At 43.8% G+C, this 22,463-nt stretch overlaps 1 protein-coding gene across 2 annotated transcripts; it reads right to left on the reverse strand.

Moving 5' to 3' along the window:
* Positions 1-17,467: 17,467 nt before the first annotated feature.
* On the reverse strand, positions 17,468-19,881 carry LOC143210244 (uncharacterized). 2 transcript variants are annotated; one of them, XM_076426938.1, is made up of 2 exons: positions 18,803-19,881; positions 17,468-18,709 (listed from the first exon to the last, which is right to left on the reverse strand). In XM_076426938.1, the coding sequence occupies exons 1-2, from the start codon at positions 19,335-19,337 to the stop codon at positions 17,682-17,684; spliced, it is 1,563 nt and encodes a 520-aa protein (XP_076283053.1). In that variant the 5' UTR covers positions 19,338-19,881; the 3' UTR covers positions 17,468-17,681. The 2 variants fall into 2 exon arrangements, with proteins under 2 accessions (XP_076283053.1, XP_076283045.1); XM_076426930.1 differs by having other exon boundaries at positions 17,468-18,712.
* Between the last annotated feature and the right edge of the window lie 2,582 nt (positions 19,882-22,463).

Below are 22,463 nucleotides of genomic sequence, written 5' to 3' on the forward strand. Positions count from 1 at the left end.
CCTAGCCGGCTTCTGGCTGTCTTTCTCCTGTAGTACCGTTGCGTCGGCGGTTGGACAAGAGTCCCCCCGGGACCCGGATACGGCTCTGAAATTCTGCGTCGCGCAAATGGCGCGACGTTAAAAAATATAACAAATTCGTCCCTGGGGCTCGCACGTGCCCAGGGAGAGAGCTCGCAGCGGCCCTTATCGTGCTCTGCTTGACCAAAGGGTGGCCCGGTCTTTCGTTAGTAGGTTCCGAGTGGCGTAGGCAATTTTGCCACGTCACAATGTATAACCAGAGTGAGACCCTGTTTTCATTTTGATCTCCACGACGTGTTTACAAAAACAGTAAACTGACGCCGCGCCGGAGCAGGCTTACGTTGCCACGGATCGCGCGCGCGTGCACGAATACGGAAAATTCATTTTACTATCAATAGTTTTGTGCAATTATCTCGGAAACTAAGAGCGCCGGGTAGTGTCATAGTCATCCGAGATGCCTCCCCATAACATAGGGTTTACCTTTTAACAATACATTAGTATTGGAATAATAATTTAAATAATGAATATAGAAACAAATTATTAAAATATATTTATTTAAAAATTGTTTGTGTGTGAATTATAAATAACAATAAATAACTATTACAATAAATGACGATTATTACATAATTGTTTTTCAAATTAATTTGAAATTCCAATACTTTTTTAGAAAAAAAAATATTACGGAGTAATTACTTTAATTTTTCCTATATCTTCTCCGTTTAATAAACGCTCAAAGAACCGTATCGGGAGTGGACCGGACCGACCGTTAGTGAATGCAAGAACCACCCGCAGCTTTGAACACTCCTTAAGGAAGAGATCAAAATCGAAGATCGCTTCTAATGCCATCTGTTGCACGCCCCGAGAGCGGCTACTTTCAGGAGCGTGCCTAGGAAGCGACAATTACCGACAAGGCGCTCCGCATCGTAGGATCACCCGACGACGAAATATTGGCCGCCAACAAAACCCATTCCGGATCCGGAGAAGTGGCAAAAGGCACCGCTGCACACGAGCCCGTAAACTCGGAGACGACGTGCTAGGACAATGGGGCTGCAATTGCATACCATCGCCATTTTGGTGGTCCAGCCGGCGCCTCACCCTCCTACAGTCGGCCCTGGCAAGGGTGGTGCGGAGGAGCGCCTGAGAGGATTAATCCTCGCCGATCGTCTTCGACGATCGGCAATTGGTGATTTGAAAGGTCGTGGGTCCAACGACCTGTTCTGATAGGTCGATCCCGCGACTAGCGTAGTCGCGTTGCGGGTGCGCCCATAGGGAATTTCGGCAAGACGAAAGGAGTGGGGAGATCGAGAATCGAAGCGCTCCGTCGATGCGACGTAGGATCACTGTCGCGTTGGTTATCGAGCAGACTAGTCGTGCTCCCGCAATTTCGCTTGAAACAATTCCGTGTTCCGTCGATCTGAACGTTAGTACGCGTCGCGGGTGGTTCATTGCGACGTTATTTCGAGTACGGGTCAAGAGCGAAGGCGAAAAGTTCCGGCCTCTCTGCAGAAATCCGGCTAACTGATTACAGCACGGTAAGTCGACCAAGTGATCCTCGGGCGTATTTCGTGTTGGCTCAATCTTAGTGCGAGGACGAGGCGAGTGCGTATCGTCCTCGAACCATTGGTGATTGCCGAGACCTTTGGCCTCGTGCTTTAGTGCTCGCGTACTCTCGGAGACGCTTTGAGCCTTCGCGAACAGTCTCCCCCTTCGATTAGTCGGAAGTCTTCCTTAAGGAGCCGCGTCGGAAAAGGATAAGTTCGGTAATTAGCGAATTCAATAAAGTAGCGTCGATCGCGCTCGGCAATCGCGCGCCGGTACGTCGAAACTGCGCCGCACATCTGCATTCCGCGAATTCCCGTCTCCGGTGAGACGTGCATTGTACCGTCGTACCGTACCTTCTAGAATCGCGAAATCTCGACTAACGCGCTCCGCGATCGAAGATCCATCGCAAAAGTGTACTAGGAGCGCGGGCTCCCGGGTTGCGGCCACGTGGCCGCCCACCTGTAATTTATCATTTGACACCGAATAAATTCGTTCGAGCCATAATCGTTTCGAGTTCATTTCCGACCTGCGAGATCCGTCCTGCCGCGAGGGCTGTCCCCGTTATTCCCTGTGTCCGAACTCCTGGCAGTCCGTGTCGTCGAATTCCATTCGTGATCGCGAGAAGAGTCGAAGCTCGTGTTCGACGTCCTCGAACACGAGACTTTAGCGTTCTTTAGTGCGGTACTTCCGAGTACCTGGCGCCCGAACAATATTTAGCGTCCCATTCGATTCTTCTCGCCAATTACCTTTGTCCCGAGAGGACCGTGTCCGCGCGGCCGCGCACGGCCCGTCCTCAGCGGCTGTAAATTCTCGGGGTTGACCGTTTCCGCCGGTCAAAAAGCCGGTCAAATACGGGCAACGTTACGATCTATACACTGTCGATTATAAAACAATAATTACAATGGTAAACAATAAGGGAAATGAGAAAGAGTAATAAGAGTGTAATGGAATTATACAATAAAAAGTAATTTTTTTCCATACAATTACAGAATGGGTAATGTCAGCATTCTACATTTATTTATTACCTGCGGCACCGACGAGATACTGTAACAGACCTACGTAAAGTAGAACTGTTACGAACAAACCCCTGTCAAATCTCCACCGGTTATACACGACGACGCGAATCGAGTAACGTACCACCGGCTTCCTATCAACACAACAACACCGCCTGTACCGCACGTACCCCGCACCTAGACCCGTATTCCAACGGGAATCCGAAATCAAATTTCCAAAATAACGAGTATAAGAAGTTATACGTCATCACCAAAATACCGCACCGCACCACCACCCCTAACCACCAAACCATCCCTATAAAAGCCGCCGTGAACAGATCAAAATCACCTGAGTCTACCAGTAGTCATCCAGGAACCATAACGTGCGATATTCCAGTGCTGTGAGTCTACTACCTGTAACCGTTGTCCATGTCTCCGCCGTCGACTTCGAGTCGTTCGCCGAACGAACCTCCTGGTTACGGGCATCCTGGTTCCGCTGGTGAGAGCCGTGCTCTACTTCGAAATAACCGGTGCGTCACCGGTCACTTTCGCTAGGCGCGTCGCCTCCGAGAGCCGACGAACAAGAAGTGGTGCGTTACCCTTTGACTTCGTCGGAGAACCACCTGTCCAGTCATCCTGTATCTCCGCTGGTGCGAGCCGTGCTCCACCTCGAACACACCCGGTGCGTCACCGGTAAATTCCGTGAGACGCGTCGTCCACGAAATCGGCCGAACCAGAAACGGTGCGTCACCCTTCGACGTCGCCTAAGAACCGCCTAGGAAGTCGCAAAGCACGGTGCGTCACCCTGCATCCTCGTGAGACGCGTCGTCCACGAGGCCGGTTGAGCGAGACAAGGTGCGTCACCTTGTTCGGACTCTCCAAACGGCTGTCCGGAAGGACTTTGATGATCGGTGCGTCACCGACATCAAAGATCCGCGAAAACCCGGCCTAGGTAGGGAGATCACGGCGATAGCGATAGAAATTTAAAATTAAATTTCCTGGGAGAACCAGGAAGAAAATTATTTTCACCTTTTTAGTGCATTTTAATATAAGCGTGGTTTTTAAAAAGTTTCTTTTTATATACAGGGTGTTTACCTACAGGTGGGAGAAAATTTAAGGGGTGGTTCTCGACGATAATATAAGACGAAAATGAAGAATAAAAAAATTGCGATTTCGGCTTCGTTATTTAGTTATTAACAATTAAAAATCCGCCTAAAATGCTGCAACAGTTCTAACAAAAGTATACGTTGCGTACGTCAGACAGGCGCGCGACAGTCTCGTATCAAGTGACAAACGCATGCATACCTTGGTTCTCATTTGGGGCCCCAGCGAGGTGAAAATGTTTAAAAAATCGGTGGACGACATTGAACCTACCTACTCGTTAAAATCCACAAGGGCATTTTTAATATCCGCCCTATGGAATTATCGAGTAGAAGGGGTCAATGCCCTTTCACTTTTAAATTCTTCTCACACATATCCACAAATCCTTATCCTGCACTATAATTGTTCATAACACCGTACCTAGTATACTGGAATAAACGCTCCAGCACTATTTACAATATCATACACACGCACTACGAGTTTACAGAGTCATGCGATTTCTGCGAACGGAAATCTTCGACGCGTGCGAGAAGAATCGTCCGTACAAGCTAGTATCCGTATGCACACTGATTCAAGACAGCTAATGTGGTCAATGCACACACATGAGATATTTCGCGGTCACAGACAGAATGAGAAAGAATCACGAAATTCGTGAAAACAGGATAGACAATGTATTGGTATAGCAACGCGCGATGTTTGGGCGGTAGTTTGCTGTAGATCTTCATTTGTTTTATCGATCTGGCATCGACCTCATCAGCTGTCTCGAATCAGTGTGCATACGGATACTAGCTTGTACGGACGATTCTTCTCGCACGCGTCGGAGATATCCGTTCGCAGAAATCACACACGACCTCAAGATGTCCGTTTCGTCTGTGAGCGAGTCTCTCGCGACGTAGATCAATCAACATTAAAGGATTACCAGTTCTTTACATTCTCCTCATTCCCCTCAGTAAACTTGTACTCTCTGTAAACTCGTAGTGCGTGTGTATGATATTGTAAATAGTGCTAGAGCGTTTATTCCAGTATACTAAGTACGGTGTTATGAACAATTATAGTGCAGGATAAGGATTTGTGGATATTTGTGAGAAGAATTTAAAAGTGAAAGGGCATTGACCCCTTATACTCGATAATTCCATAGGGCGGATATTAGAAATGCCCTTGTGGATTTTAACGAGTTGGTAGGTTCAATGTCGTCCACCGATTTTTTAAACATTTTCACCTCGCTGGGGCCCCAAATGAGAACCAAGGAATGCATGCGTTTGTCACTTGATACGAGACTGTCGCGCGCCTGTCTGACGTACGCAACGTATACTTTTGTTAGAAGTGTTGCAGCATTTTAGGCGGATTTTTAATTGTTAATAACTAAATAACGAAGCCGAAATCGCAATTTTTTTATTCTTCATTTTCGTCTTATATTATCGTCGAGAACCACCCCTTAAATTTTTTCCCACCTGTAGGTAAACACCCTGTATTTCTTTTTAAACGCTCCACGTTTCACGAGGGAACTTCTTTCGAGAAAAAATCCGAAGAATCCGAGGTATCCGCCGCTTCGGCTCTATTTGCAAATCGCCTCGGCGTTTTTCTCGGCGTGACTAATTGCGAAACAGCCCGTAAAGCCCAGCCGACGCTCCGCGGTATTAGAAGCGGTGAGCGTTCGCGTCCGAGCGCTTGTCGAATAACTCAGTCGCGGCTCCTCCGACCACGTGTTTTACGATCGAAACGAAAACCACAGGTTGCGCGCGCTCGAACGAAATCACCGTGGTCAGTTTCGCGCGTGTGTCGGCCGTAAAAAGCCGCGCCGGGAGTATCGCGTGTTGCGGCACGGTTACGGGAAAAATGAAAAAATACAAAAGAGAGAGAGAGAACCACGCCTTTCTGTCGCCGTTCCGAGCCGATGGTCTCGCACAATATTTTCGGAGGTGGACGATCACGAACCATGTGTTTGGTCCACTGTTAGTCGCGCTACGACAATACGTCCCCATCATTTTTCATACGCGAAGAATGGGTAGGGCTTGACGGTCGGTTAACCATCGCTTCCGGCTCGACGGTGTCGCGCGCTCGCTTCCGCTTCCTGCGATCGGCTCTCCGTGCCCGCTGCGAACTATTCTAGAAATAAAATCCCATTCCGCCGCTTCACGGAAAAGTCGAAAGATATTTTCTCGGAGCGACGCTTCGTACACTTGCATATATAAGTCCAGAGAGAACTAAAAACGAACGGCACTAAATTCTGTTGAATCTCTTATATCGCGATTTTTCGACATCTTTCACGCGCCATTAACGCTCGAACTTTCGCAGTAATATAAGTCTCGTTAACGCGTTCGTAGCGTGTGTCGCAGGCGGTCCGAAGTTCGCGCATAAATCTCGGGAAGGAACTAATCGAGACAAACTAGCTGGCTCTTATCGAGCGGCGTTCCCGATACAGCCTTGAGTCGGGAGACTGGAAGAAACCGTCGCGTCGTTTCGTCGTTGAACCTGCCGTGACCGCTTTACGAGCTCGCAAATAGCCGCGGCTGGCTAACAATGCAACAAGAGAAGCTGAAGGAACGCGCGTTGCGTCTCGGCGGTCCTTGAAAGCGTGTCGAGATCACGCAGAATGCAGCTTGTCACGGTTCACCAGGTAGCTCCGGTGAACGGAGAGCCATGCGGAGCTATGGAAACGCGCAGCTGCGAGTACAGAGAACCTTTCCACCGCCTCCGATACCGTTTTCGACGGGATATTCGCCTATTCGGCCGGCAGCGTTGCTCGTCGTGCTCTTTTGTCGCTGGTATCATCGATATCGGTCGCAGGAAAACGGCGTACCACGGCACCGGGGAACAGCCGTTTCTGTGCTCCGTCGTCGACGAGTTCCTGGACCGTGTTCGGATCGAATACGGACCACGGACAGCCGGATGAGTAACTAACGATTGCTAATGACCGTTTCGCGCGGTCATTAAGGAAAGTTCTCGGAGGGGCTTAATATCGGGGCGCCGCACAGTGGGTAAAATCGACGTTCTAGCTGTTCACGCCTATTTCACCATTATTTCAATACATAAAGACCACATTAAATAGGTCGTTGGATTCGTCTTGCCGTCAGCTATAACATTATTGAATAAAAAATATATAGTTATAAATAAATAATGAAGGTGACCACAATTTTTTATTGAAAAAAAATTTTTTGGGAAATTTTTTGTATTGATATTTATAAAAGACTGTGTACTGTTTACTTTTCGTAGGAAACATTTTTTTGTCACACCACCTGAAATGTCTGAAAACTCGTGTGAATAATGAATAATATTTGAAAACTGGGTGTCCACGCCTATTTCACCATTATTTCAATACATAAATAGGTCGTTGGATTCGTCTTGCCGTCAGCTATAACATTATTGAATAAAAAATATATAGTTATAAATAAAAAGTTCTGAGCGTTTTTTCGCTTTATTTCGACGATGAAATTAACATACTTAGAATTATTCGATTTAGATCAAATATGCGCCGTTTTGTTCGATGACTTTTGTCCATTTTGAAGGCAATTTCATAATTCCGCGGTTGAAGAAGTTCTCGTCCCTATTGGTAAAAAACTTGACCAGCTCATTTTCACAAGCCTCTCTTGAGGCCAGTTTTGTACCATCAAGAAAATTTTGTAAATGCTTGAAAAGGTGATAATCGCTTGGTGCCAGGTCTGGACTATACGGTAGATGCGATAGCACCTCCCAGCTAAGCTCTCGGAGCTTCTGACGCGTTGTTAAAGATGTGTGCGGTCTGACGTTGTCTTGATGCAACACAACACCCTTCTTATTGGCCAATTCTGGCCGCTTCTGGTCGATCGCCAGCTTCAGTCGGGTCAGTTGTTGACAATAGAGGTCCGAATTGAGTGTTTGGCCCGATGGGAGCAGTTCATAGTGGATGATTCCCTTCCAATCCCACCAAACACACAATAAAACCTTCTTGGCCGTTAATCCAAGCCTGGCGATCGTTTGGGCCGGCCCACCGCGATTGGACCACGATCTTTTTCGGCTCTTGTTCTCGTATCTGACCCATTTTTCATCACCAGTCACCATCCTCTTCAAAAATGGGTCGATTTCATTACGTTTCAACAAAGAATCGCAGGCATCAATTCGGTCCAAAAGGTTCTTTTGCGACAATTCATGTGGCACCCATACATCGAGGTTCTTCTTGAGACCAGCCTTACGCAAATGGTTCCAAACGGTTTTCTGGCTAATCTTCAGTTCCCGGGCAATGGAATAAGTGCTCACATGCCGGTCCAACTCGACGATTTCCATAATTTTATCCACATTTTCGACGATTGGCCTACCAGAGCGTGCCTCATCTTCGACGTCCATATTACCAGAACGGAATCGTTGGAACCACCGCTTTGCTGTTGCATTCGATACTGTATTGGGTCCATAAACAGCACAAATTTTTTTGGTCGCCTGCTCCGCCTTTTCACCTTGGTCGTAGTGGTACTGAAGAATGTATCGAATTTTCTCTTTTTTTACCTCCATTTTCGAACGCTGTAACACACAACTGGCTTCACCGAACATGAAACTGACAAAGAACGATTTTGATGCGCAAAGTATCACCTTGAAATCGCCGTATACTATTACTCGATGCGATGTGTACATCGTGAGATATGGCTCACTAAAGACATCTAGCGGAAAACGCTCAGAACTTTTTACTTCATCTAATAAATAATGAAGGTAACCACAAATTTTTATTGAAAAAAAATTTTTTTTGGAAATTTTTTGTATTGATATTTGTAAAAGACTGTGTACTGATTACTTTTTGTAGGAAACATTTTTTTGTCACACCACCGGAAATGTCTGAAAACTCGTGTGAATAATGAATAATTTGGCCACGATTTCGATCGAACTCACCACTGTGCGCGTGTCACGCGACGCTTTAAACTATCATAACTTCGGATAATGGATTATACTGGAACTAAATTTTGCACGATCTTTTAGAGGAGATCTTGCCGAAAATGTTCCACTTTGTCAGAACATGGACATCCCCGGACATTTTAACTTATCCCTTGTCAAAGGTGAAAAACTTCGACAATTTTCCTTAGTTGATTAAATATTTTTTTTAATAATAAATTATGAACAATGATGTTTAGTTCCTGGTGCGTTCTCAACATAGATATACATTCTTCATATAAAAAAAAATTGGTCACTTAATCTTCAGTAGGTTTTCCAGGACATCATTATGAAGACAAGGAATTTTTCGGTGATAAATCGTATCTGAAAAAGTTTGATCTTTGAACGTTTATTGTAACGAGAGTTTTTAATACCTTTAATTAATATTATCGTTTTCGAATGTAATAGATATTTAAGAAACATTGTGCATTCGTTAAAAATCGATATGAGGACTTTGAGTTTTTAGCCCGTGAACAGCTAGAACGTCGATTTTACCCACTGTGCGCCGGGCCGCTTCATTTCATAGGTAATCATCTCAATTTTCCGGTTCCCGAGCCCGGAAACGAAGGAAGGCTCGCGCAGGCACCCGCTGTAATCCGTTTCCTCGTTCCCCGGCCTCCCGCGGGAGAGAATCGCCCGGCTTGTTTCTACCCCTGTCTCGCAATTAACGCTCCCCCCTGGGCACCGCGGATAACGATCGGAACGATGCGCTGTGTTTCGTGTTCCATCTTCCCTCGCGAGCTCCGAACGGATTCCGTCTGCTATCTTATTCCAATCGCCAGACATTGTTCCGCCACCACCGCGGCTGCCAGATTTCGAGCGTGTCTTCTGGGCATCGGCGCTGATAAGAACCGCTGCGTGGTCCAGGTTTACTCCATGCCCTCTGGCACCGAACCTCTCTTCGTTCTTCTTCTCCCCTTTCGTCGTTACTTGGTTTCTTTGTTTCGTTTAATGTCGTTGGGCTAACAACTTTCGGCTTCGCCTCTTTCATTCCGTGCCACGGCAATGCAATCTCCCTTTCCTCCTTATCGTCGTTCTCCTAGCCACGCGTGGGTCTATTCTTATTCGATCTTGTTAGGCTAACAACCGCTTCTCGCTCCGTTGTTTCCGGAGTTCGGCGCATATCGTTTGCCCGCGAAAGAGGAACGCGGTTGCGCCGTTCGGCCAGTTTATCCGGGAACGAAGGATTTACAGCGAGCGGAACGGTGTAACCGGAATAATCTGCGGGCCGCTCGGTCAGCAAGGTATCTCGGACCAAAATTACAAGTATTGCGTCACACGCGAGCCACGTCTTCGCTATTGATTTCTGCAGGGTTCGCAAGCAGCGGCGATAACGGCATTAAAATGATCCCGTGGCCCGTGTGTGTTGCGTACGATTATATCCCACGGCACGCGGCCATTGTGCCGCCATTAATCACACCGCCGAGCCACACCGCGAAAAGAGACGCGCGAGACGCCGAACAAAAGCACTTCTCGGAGATTTCCTCACGCCCGCCTACGAGATCTCGTTTTCCCCATCGTCCTCGTTTCTGTTGTCCGCGCCCAAGGATTCCTACTCTCACTCCTTTTTCCCTCGACGCACACTCGGCGACGCGTTAAACAACCTTCTGTCGCGTTCAAACGCCGTAAGTATGTTTTCTCGCGAACCCACCCCCTTGTCGCTACTATTATCGGCACTGTCTCTTCCCGAGTTGCTTCCCGAATTTACCAGAATCAAGTGCCAGTCGCATCGACGGAGACGAGTGCGAGTGGATTGAGAAAGGTAAAGCGTGTCCATTAACTGGAAATCGCCTTGTAGAATGGTGGTCTATCATTAGCGATATTGAAAAGTCCTCGGGCGAGCCTGTGGATGGAAGTTGGGGATGCTGCTATGTACCTCAATACACGAAACTAATCGGCTCGGCGGCGCAACGGTGATAATGATCACCCCGTAAAAAAACTGTTCGACGAGGCTATCGGATGCCTACGCGGACGTCTACGCGCCTGATGTCATCGCATAACGGGTGTACCCGTCCGACCCCTCTCCGCCTCGCAGCGGAGCCATCCTGCCCAGTGATCAACTTTTGTTGGAAACATTTTTTTGGCAGATCGTAGGAAATGTCTTAAAAATCGTTGTTCGGGATTTGAATTGTGAATTTGCCGGTCTTTACGCCAACCGTCGAGCTCCGTTCGTTTACTCTTTTTCAAGCGTTTTTAGAGTCGCGTAGCGATTACGCGTAACCGTAGCGCAAGGCTACGGTGTGTTTGTCAGCGCCCATCACCGGCAAATCTCCACGATTCGAATCTCGAACCGTCGTCTCCCTGGATCATGCAATCGATCCGGAACCAATAGCGTACGACCCCGCCTGCCGCCACTATTGTCTGTAAACCCGTTTTTCGTGGCCAAAAGTCAATTTTTTGTTTATAAAAATGGGAATCAAGTCAATTTTTTAAATGTTACTATATATTTCTGACTTTATAATATTATTGCTGGTCTCGAAACAAATTCAACGACCTAGCATACTATAACCTTCAAGTTTAAATAACGCTAAATTACTTTTGGCCACGAAAAACGGGTTTCCAGACCATAATGGCGCGCAGGCGCGAGAAAACAGTAACGTAGTTACTATTGGATAGCAGAGCAGCCAGAGACCTGAGACAAGAAGACTCCAGGATATGTTCTACGAGCAAAATATACACAAATACACTCGTTCTCGCGCATGCGCCAGAAAATTTGGGCACGATCGAACCACTAACCGCACATTCCCAGAATACCACTAAGCAGTCGATGGATCAACTCCGAGATCAATTTCTAAAGGTATAAAGAAAAATATTATTATTATTATTATTATTATTTATGCACGGGCCGATGTTAATTTGTACAAATTTTTACAGTAGACAAATAGACGAAAAACATTAACCGACTCGAATTAAGTGCAGTTGAAATGGAAGAGGACATGAAAGACGCCACCAATCATTCGGCTGACCCCGCACCAACGGACGAACCGCCGCTGCAATGCGATCAGTTGAGGGGTATGGCGCAAAAATTTTTTGACGGGTCAGTTTTGGCCAGTAATATTATGATTCTGAAAAATCTGATGGAGGAACAATGACACCATCGAAAGATCCACAGAGTGTGCATTGCGATGTTGTGGACTCATATATCGCTTCAAGCCTTCATTGCGTGTAGTCCCTTAGTTGCAAAGTTATTCCAAATGAGAAAACGGGGAAGCTCGAATACCCTGTTTATAATAAGTGCCTGCTGTTTGGTAGCAATGGTAATAGCGTTTCTTAACGTATTTATCGCAGGAGGGTGCACGAAAGTTAAGTGATTATTTTTTTATGTATAATTCGACAAAGTGTAAACCACATTGAAACGTTTTTACCGGGTGACATTTGTAATTAGTAATTTGACGATTAAAAATTATTTTTTATGACCAAAAAATATTGTATGTGTATTATTTGGCTAATATTAATCTAGAGACCCGGACTTCCGTTTCCAGTCGTATGAGAGGTGATTGTGTGCGAATAGTTGAGCGAAACTTTTGTGTGAAAGAGTGGAGTCGAAAGAAGTGTGAGTGGAGAAAGTGGTGGAGAGGGGTTAGTGGGGTATAGGGATAGGCGATAAAATAAGGGTTAAGGGAGAGGGAGTGAGAAAAAGAGCCGTAGGGAAGTGAAGTGTGCTGTAGGATTAGTAGGTTAGGTTCGTGTAGCAGTAGACAGGAGAGCGCGGGAAAAGAGAGTAAGAGGTGGCGCTAACTAGAGGGAGAGAGATAGACTAGAAGAAAGATAGAGCAGGAAGAAAAGGAGTAACAGGGAAGGTAGTTAGAAAGTGGTATAGATAAAAATGAGTGAGAGAGGAGATAATGATAAGGGGATAGGGAGGGAAGAAGGGAAAGAAGAAAAAGGAAGAATAGGGAAGATTAGGAAGGATAGCAATTTAGAGAAATGGTTTAGCACAGAAAGTTTGGATGGTATGTGGAGGAAGAGGGGAATAGTGGATGTAGAGGGAGGGGGGATAGAGGAAAGAACAATATTTAAAAGGAGTGACACAACGAAGAGGTCACCGCAAGGAGATAAAAGGGAGGAGGTTGGGGCACTTAAGGGAATGGAGGATTTAATCAGAGGATTAATGGGGGAAATGCGGAGTCTGAGGGAGGAAATGAAAAGGGAGGGGGTAGAAAGGAAAAGACTAGAAGAAGAGTTGAGGAGGGAAAGGGAAATACGGAGGGAGGAGAGGAGGGAGGAAGAGATAAAAAGAGAAAAGATAAATAAATGGCTAGAAGGAATAGAGGGAAGGGTAGCAAAAGTAGAAGGGAGATTAGAAGAAATGGCGAGGGGGGAGGGGGACGAGGGAAAGAAAAATAGAGAGGGTGGGGCAGAAAGGGAATTAGTACAAGAGAACAGAAGAAGAATAAGAAGAATAGAAATTTTACAGGATAAAAGGGAAAGGGAAGAAAAAAGAAATAATGTAGTAGTAAGGGGGATATTGGGGGAAGGAGAAGCGATAATAGAGGAGGTTAAGAAAATCTGGGATAAGATAGGGGCAAAGGAAGTGGGCATAAGAGAGATAAAAAAGATAGGAAAAGTAGGGAAGGAGGGAAGGGGAATGGTAGTGGTGAAACTGGCAGATAGGGACAGCAAAAGAGAAGTGATAGAGGGAAAGAAAAAATTAAGGGGCATGGGAATAAGAATAGATGACGATCTAACGGTAGAAGAGAGAAGGGCGAAATGGAAAATAGAAAGGGAAGCAGAGAAGGAGAGGAGGGAAGGTAGGAATGCTCAGGTAGGCTATATGAAGATGTGGGTGAATGGAAAAATGAAAAGATGGGACGAAATAGAAGAAAATTAGATAGAAGAGCAGGGAAAAGAATAGGGAAGGGGGAAGGGGAAGTTTTTAGGGGACAAAAAGAGGAGAACAGGCTATAAAGTGGGTTTCTGGAATGTGGCAGGTCTAGCGAATAAGGAAAAAGAATTTTGGGAAGGTTTAGATGAATGGGATGTAATAATATTGATAGAGACATGGATAGAGGAAAAGGGATGGAACAAAATTAGAATTAAGCTAACAAAAAGCTTTTACTGGGAGATACAATGGGCTAAGAGAGAGGAAAAGATGGGGAGAGCAAAAGGGGGTATGATGGTGGGGGTAAGCAAGGAGATAGAGTCGGAAAGAAGGGAATTAAGAGGGAGGGAGGGAATTATGATAACAAAGGTGAAAATTGAGGGGGGCTGGTGGAGAGTGATTGGGGTATACGTAAACGGGGATTTAGAGAGAAAAATGGAGGAACTCTAGGAGAATGGATAGAGGGGAAAGAGAGAAGAATAAGAGCGATTATAGGGGGGGATTTTAATGCGTGGACAGGGAGGGATGGGGGAGAGGTAGGGGAGGAGGATGAGGGAGGGGGGAAAGAAAGCAGGAATTCTAAGGACAGGATGATAAATACAGAAGGGAGAAATCTATGTAAGTTTTTGAGTGAGAGGGGGTGGGGAATTTTAAACGGGAATATGAAGGGGGATGAGAGAGGGGAATGGACATACGTAGGAGCAAGAGGAAATTCGGTAATTGACTATGTGATAGGAAATGAGGAAACAAGAGAGGGAATAGAAAAAATGGAAATAGGGGAAAAGGTAGAGTCGGATCACATGCCAGTAAACATCTGGTTAAAAGGGGAAAGGGGAAAGGGGGAAAAGAAGAAAGGGAAGGGGAAGAGGATGGGTAGGGGGAATGGTCGGAAGAGGGAATAAAGGTTTTCAGGGAAAGATTTGGGAGGAGGCCAAGTGGGGGGGGGAACAAAGAAAAAGGGAAAAAGAAAGAATGGTGGGATGAAGAATGTAAAGAAGAAAAAAGGAAAGTGAGGGAGGAATTGAGGGCATGGAGAAAGAGGGGAGGAGAGGGAAAAGAATATAAAACAAGGAAAAGGGTATACAAGATATTGTGCGAGGAGAAAAAACAGAAAGAGGGAGAAAAATGGGAAAGGGAGGTGGAGGGTATAAAAAGGGGGAAAGTCAGGTATGGGCAATAGTGAATAGGGAAAGGAGAAAGGGGGCGGGGGTAGATGAGAGAATAAGGATAGAAGAGTGGGAGGATCATTTCAAGGGATTGTTCGGAGGGGTAGAGCAGAGGGTGAGGGGGGTCGGGACAGAGAGAAGAGAGGATGACGGGGAGAAAGAAATAGGAAAAGGGGAAATACATAGAGTAATAAAGGGGCTGAAAGAAGGGAAGGCAGCAGGGGGGGACGGGATACCGAATAAAGTTTGGAAACATGGAGGGAACGAGGTACAGGAATGGCTATGGAGGGTATGTAATAGGGTATGGAGGGGGGAGGGATGGCCGGATGAATGGTCCGAGGGGGTGGTAATTCCGATTGCGAAAAAAGGGGACAATAGTGTGGTGGGGAATTACAGAGGGGTAACGCTGACGCAAACAGCGTATAAAGTATATGCGGCACTTTTGGCAGAAAGGATGAGGGAAGAAGTAGAGGGGAGGGGGTTGTTACCGGCGAGTCAGACAGGTTTTAGGAAAGGGCTTGGATGCATTGACAATATATATGTTTTAAACTATTTAATTAATAGACAGGTGAAAAGAAAGGAAAGGAGATTAGTTATAATGTTCGTAGATTTAAAAGCGGCATTCGACTCGGTAGACAGGGAGATTTTGGTAGAGTCAATGAGGAAAAGGGGAAGAAGAGAGGGACTAGTAGTGAGATGCGAGGAAATTTTAAGGGAAACAAAAAGTAAGGTAAGAGTGGAGGAGGAAGAAGGGAAAGAATTCTGGACAGAAAGAGGGGTTAGGCAAGGGTGTCCGTTCAGCCCGATGCTGTTCACATTACTGCTGGCGGACATAGATGAGGAATTGGAGAAGGGAGGCTGGGGAGGGGTTAAAGTGGGGGGAGAAAAATATATACATTAGACTATGCGGATGATTTGACTATGTTAGCGGAGGATGAGGATGATATGAAGGGCATGATAGGAGTTCTGAGAAGATACCTAGAAAAGAAAAAATTGCAACTAAATGTAGAAAAATCAAAAGTGATGAGATGCAGGAGAGCAGGGGGAGATGGAAGAAGGTGACATGGAAATGGAACGATAAGGTGGTAGAGGAGATTAGGGAGTATATAAATACCTAGGGTATACGATAGCGAGAGATGGAGGGCAAAAGGCTCATATAGAGGAAAGAATAAGGAAGGGGGCGGCGATAATGGGACAGGTGTGGGGGATAGGGAAAAGAAGGTTTAGGAAGGACTGGGGCAGAAGGGTGTGGTTATTTGATAAACTGGTTTGGGCGGTATTGAGTTATGGGGTAGAGGTGTGGGGATGGAAAGAAAGGGAGGGAATAGAAAGAATGCAAGAGAGGTATTTGAAGTGGGTCTTAGAGGTGGGGAGATATACGCCAGGGTATATGGTAAGGGAGGAACTGCAAAGGGAATTATTAAGGGGGAGTACAGGGTTAAGAGCGTGGGGATATAAAAAGAAACTAAGTGAAGGAAAAGGAGGGGAGCTAGCACGAATATGTTGGGAGGAAATTAGAAGGAAGGATAGAAAGGGGGGGATAAGTGATGGGTGGGAAAAAGAAAGGGAGGAATTCTTTGAGGAAAGGGGGTGGGAAAGAGAAGAATGGGTCGATATGATAGAGAAGAAAAAAGAGCTAATCAGCGAAGAAATAATAAAGAGAGAGAAGAAAATACAAAGAGAAGAAAGATGGGAGAAAATAGAAAATTCTAGTTATAATGAATGGTATGTGTAATGTATTTTGTACACGTAGAATGACCACACCGTAATGTAAATTTAGGTAATAAATGTATATTGTAATAGTGACTGTACAAAGCGTAAGAATTAAACATGGAATCGCGTAGTGCGTGTAATGTGCGATCGCCAGAACAATATTGCCTCGCTTATCTGAGACGACACGCATGCCGCTGTGGCTGGTAATCGCGCGATCTACTTTAGCTGCTACATCTAACACCGTGTAGATTGGGGTGGTCCAAAGCTATACCTGTGAAAATTTTTTATCGAGATACAAAGCACCGCACCCCCCCCCCCCAGAATTGTTCCTTTAGGTGAGAACAAAATTTGTGCAAAGTTTGAAATCGATCGAAAAAAAGGATCACGTGCCCCAACGCGACTGAAAATTTTGAAAATTTTGAAATTCACCTCAACTATGGAACATGGCACATCGTTGGATTTGTCTTTTTTCTGAATAGGAATATGGAAAAATTATATGACTTCCTATAAATAAAAATAACTATGACCTTGAAAATTCAAAAATGATTTCCATAAAATTTTTTTATTTTGCCATTACATTTACCTTATTGAACAATGCAAATTTCTCCTCTGACATTTTTTCGTACAATCACAAATAACAGAGATATTTAAATATCTACATCAAAATGTAGCATATTTTGACCGATGGTGTTATATGTAATGTAAGTATATAAATGTAAGTTATATGTAATATTTACATATTTTTCGCCAAGGTAGTTTTATTTATATCAGAATATTGCTGACGGTAATCTTTTACAATTTGTAGTATCATCTGTTTTTCTTCCTCACTACGCGCTAAAATTTGGTTATAGTCCTGCATTAACTTAACAGCTCTTTCTGCTTTATCGTTAACCACTGGTAAAGCTTTAACGATATCTAAACCTATTTTATAAGATGGTTCATCTTGCCAAACTATAGGATCTTTTTCTAAAAATTCTGCCGATATGCCGAATCTACTAAAAAACTTCCGACTTTCATCTGTTATAAAATATGAAATATCCTTCTCCATATGGTCGGTTACATTACTTGGTAGGAGGACAAACTTTTTATAATAATCACCGCCGCCACTATCAGTGGTATTTAACGCCTCCACCATTTGTTTCTTTGTTTCTATGGAAATGTCATTATCGAAGAACGATAACGCAGCATTTTCTGTTGTCAAATACCACAAGTGTCTCAAAAATTTTTCTAACGCTACATGACTAATGTCTTTATCTATTTTCTTATATTTATATAAGGATTTAATAAAAGTAAAGTCCTGCTGCGGAGCCTTCGTCGGGAGAAGAGCTTCTACCCATGCTTTTAAATATAAATTTGCAATAAATAGACATATATCGCGAATTCCATTTGTCTCCTCTTCGCTTAATTCAAATTCTTCGCGAAACAAAAATATTTTTATACAATAAATGCCTTCGCCATCCACCGAGCATGATGGAAAGCTCCGGGAGCTCGAAAACGGTACTCTGAAGTATTACCTAAAAATACTAGCACAAGTTCAATAAATTCGCGATAGTCTTCCCGTGGATGATGCATTTCCAGAGTCTGTTTCGCAAAATTTATTAGCTGTGGTATATTTTCTAATTTTTGATTGACAAATCGATCTTCTACCCCACAGTGGAAGTTTAATTTATTTATATTGGGCCACGCTTGCTGGAAGCGTTTAAAAATTGGCACGTTTGGACCCGTAGACTGGGACATCTTCTTCTCAAAAACCGCGCTTAAAACTATTTCGTACATATGGTGTCTGCACGGAAGATATAGCAAGTACCGTCCGATTACGTGCTCTAAAATTACACACGCACCTTGCAAGTGACCCATATTAGATGCTGTCGTATCACATGAAAGTGCTTGCACTTTGTCGCATATGTCCCACTCCTTGAGTAGATCATGGACAGCAAGAGCTTGATCTCTTCCAGTAGAAGTCGGGATTATCGGAACTCCAAGTAAGTGTTCACGCCCTCTGCAAGTTATAACGACAGGCAACCTTTCCACCTTTTCTTTGCCGACTAGAGCAGGTAACATTTTACCATCCCAATGTACAGTAACTGCATCAATTTCATGTTGGGAAAAAGCTGCACGTAGCATTTGACTGTGTTTCTTGCGCAACTCTGTTCGATAACGACGAATCGATGATCGACTTATGGTCAAATCATTAATGTCGTGACCAAGAGCTTGAGAAATTGCTACAATTATACGGGCAGCATCGCGGTCACTAACTTTACATGCATCAAGTGTTGACATAAGCTTTAGCGTAATAACCTGTTTTGAACCGCGTTTTCGTTTAGGTTTGCTCGGACCAGGTTCTGTTGCATCGCAATCGCTCGCATTGGACTCCAGCGCAGGATCCTCATCCTCATCCTCAGTACATTGCCGATTTTCTTCGTCGTCGTCGGGTGATGCAATTGATGCAAAGTTGATTGTTTCTTCTGATTGTAAAAAAATGTGAATAATATGAGTATAGAGAAATAGATTTCGACAATTTTACTTTAAAACAAATAATTTCTGGATAAACGTACCTTGCATAGCTGCTTGCGTTTTAACTCGACGTGCTTCTTCTTTTGCTTGACGAAGCGCTTGTTTCTGTTCTTTTGCGGAAAGAACTCGAACTCCTCCAATCATCGATCCTGGTCGTCCTTTTTTTCTTTGGTTCAGAAGAAATTGTTTATCTTCATCGATCGTGATCATTTCTAAAGCATCAACATGTGCGATATCGAAAAGATCATCTAATTGATCAAGAAACTGTTGTTCCTTGTTATCTTGTAGCTGCGATCGTCGTGTAGAATTCTTTTGTAACAGCCTCCACTTCTGGTATAAGGACTCCAATTTCTCGATGCTGTGATGGCTTTGCCTGAATGGAATTTTTACCTTCTCCCACAACACTTCCACTTCTTTCACAACAAGATATGGGCTAGATCGAAGGTTCAATTTCACTTTCCGTAAATTGTAAAACAAAACTCTTAAAACTTGCCCTATCGATGGCAACTTAGCGCCTACAATTTGACTTTCGTCATGTTCTAATAAGAACAGTTTTCCGTGATTTCTACTCTCCATTGGACTTCTGTGCACTGTTCGGTGGTTAAATCAGCTATGACTGATGATCCATTTTCGGAAGGGCTTTTATACAATTTTGTCTGGGTCCGGAAAGGGCCTAATAGTCGTGAAGGAGCGCGGACCTTGGAGAGTGCCCCTTGTTGCGGACAGAGTGAAATTCTTTTGGTTTATTGTAATTTCTACCTTCGGGGACGTATATTTAGTATCCTCTCGTAAAATGTTTATGATTGTTATGTTGTTGCAAACCGAATTGCGTCTATTGTATCGTTCATAGTTTAAGTTGTCGTTTGTATTGGCGTGTTATTACTTGTGAATGACGAGTGTAGAAGGGGGCGCGAGGAGAGCGAGGGTCAATTATGTTTGAGAACCTCTGGAAGTGGGGATTCCTGCTGGCATCGCGAAACATGTGTTGGACAGCAGGTTGATTGAAAGACACATGTATATGCCGCGTGGTACGGTCGCTGATAACAGCGGTTTAGGCCCGTTTTTTGGCCCAAGGAGGAGGGTGTGATCACCGTCCTGCGAATTGGGACCCCGTGCACGGTAAGACCTGAAGGTCGAACCGGGGCCGGTAGGCCTGCGAAGCCGGCGGGGTGGCCGGGACGAGGGCCGGTGGTGGCCGCCTTAGAGAGGGGGATTTTGGCGATTATTACTTTCCGTTCAGCAGAGCAGAACGCACGCGACTCTCCTCGCGACTTCTTACCGACAGTTTGTAACTCGACAAAGAAATAAATTTATTTTGTCATCCTACGGTAATAACTTTCTTTCTATCCTGTGCTAAAAATAACACCCCTCGTATCGCGAAGCGATGTAGCGTCTCTGATTGGCTCGCCCTTGTGTCAGGAAAACAGGGGTAGACTAACGGGAAATTGTCCTGGAGGGTGCACGACGCACGTGTACTAAACGTCCCTCGTACCTGACCGTCGTGGGTCCAGTGTTCAGTACGGACAGTTGTAAACGGGTCCGCTGCCCCTCGCTACCCTCATTTAAGGGGTCCTAATCCCGGTGAAATGTTTTATAGCGTTTTATGTTAATGGACGGCATCGAGGGTACCCAGGTACGGAACTGTACCTGGTTTCTGCCTTACGAAAGTCGTTTGCAGCTCATATTTTGCAAACCAAAGCCAGTTGACAAAAAATTGTGGTAGCAGAAATAGTTTTACTTAATAATTTTACTTAACAGTTGACAAAAGTACTTCGTAATGCAAAGTACAAGTTGATTTTGTTTATTGTTCAATGCTAATGTATAATAGCTAAACTGACACTTTAGGCTTCTTAAAGTCTTGTTTCAGTACAGGTATAAATAAAATGTAATACATGGAAATGTTTAAATATCTCTGTTATTTGTGATTGTACGAAAAAATGTCAGAGGAGAAATTTGCATTGTTCAATAAGGTAAATATAATGGCAAAATAAAAAAATTTTTTAGAAATCATATTTTTGAAATTTCAAGGTCATTGTTATTATTATTTAAAAGAAATGATATAATTTTTCCATATTCCTATTCAGAAAAAAAAGACAAATCCAACGATGTGCCATGTTCCATAGTTGAGGTGAATTTCACAATTTTCAAAATTTTCAGTCGCTTTGAGGCACGTGATCCTTTTTTTCGATCGATCTCAAACTTTGCACAAATTTTTTTCTCACCTAAAGGAACAATTATGGGGGGTGCGGTGCATTTAATTCGTTGGTGAAAAAATATGGACCACCCTAGTATGCATATAAGTTACCGAAATCTATAAAACGAATTTTTTTAATTATCGTTACATGCCCAGATAAAAAAGTTGACAAAACATCATTTTTTAATATTTTGTAAACGTTACACAAGTATGTAAACGCTAACGTCTTAGTACGACAGTAATGGTGTTTTAGAGTTATTTAAATTGAAATATCTCGTGAACTACTAACTTTTCGACACACATAGATTAGTACTTCTTTTACAATGATGTCCAGCTGCATCGATTGATGTATTAAAAAATACCTGAAACGATTTAAAGAAGTCAAGATGACCTTGATATCTCTAAAAAAATGACATAAAACAAAACTTTTTGGCGTCGTGTCAGCCCCATTGTACCATTCAACTTTGTCCTTACCATACTTTACGTATCTTTAGAAACAACAAAGATATTTAAGGTACAAACGTTAGGTGACTCACCCTGTATATATTGTGATTATTACACGTTGTTGCCTCTGCCTCCCCAAACTTGTGACCTGTAGCACGTTCTGGCATAGGCGGGATACCTCAAAAATACAAAGAAAATCAGTAATGTACAATATATGTATGTGCGTTGAATGGCATAATTAGATATACGTACCACGCGAAAAATTAGAGGTCTCTCTTCCCCGGTTGCCGCAGCTTCCTTCTCCTCCTTCCCTGGATAGCACATTATATTTTTCCTCCCTTCTGTAAATTAGATTTTCAATTACACAGTCAGTAAAGGTGAGTATTTAATCTTCTTCGCTTATTTCTCATCTCAACGAATTTTCTAATTTCTGGTGCTACAATTACAAAAGGTCTTTTGATGTTTTTCATCAACTAATATACCTAACTGATTCAAATATTGCAATGATATTAATAAAAAATCGATTAAAGTTGAACGACAAACAAAAGAATGTACTACCAGAAATGAAAAAATTCCATGATGAGAAGCAAGTGAAGAAGATTAAATACTTGCCTTACTGAATTGGTTTTAGCCATCATTTTGCCGATTTAGAATATTGCTAAGCTAATTCTAATCTGAATGGGTCAAAGCTGAATTGTGTTGGATTTGTCTAGTGATAAATGATAATAATGATAATGAAAAGAGTGATAAAGTGATAAAAAAAAGTGATAAAGAAATAAACAATTTACTATTTTGGACTCTACATTGAAGTGAACATACTCGCCCCGTAGCACCTCATACGTGATGGCACATGGCACTGTCGCGTGGTGTGCCGACAAGTGTTCTCACGCTTTTTCACGCGCAGATTTTGGGAGACATTTGAGCAAAATGAAACCGATTAACCAATATAAATATGTACAAATACCTTCCTTTCTTCCTTCCTTCCACGTAGTGCACGTAATCCAAGTAATCCACGTAATCACATAATCCAAGCAAGTCAATCTAATAGTCAAATAGTCAAATGC

The sequence above is a fragment of the Lasioglossum baleicum genome, chromosome 1 (genome assembly GCF_051020765.1).
Source record: "Lasioglossum baleicum chromosome 1, iyLasBale1, whole genome shotgun sequence".
Lineage (NCBI taxonomy): Eukaryota > Metazoa > Arthropoda > Insecta > Hymenoptera > Halictidae > Lasioglossum > Lasioglossum baleicum.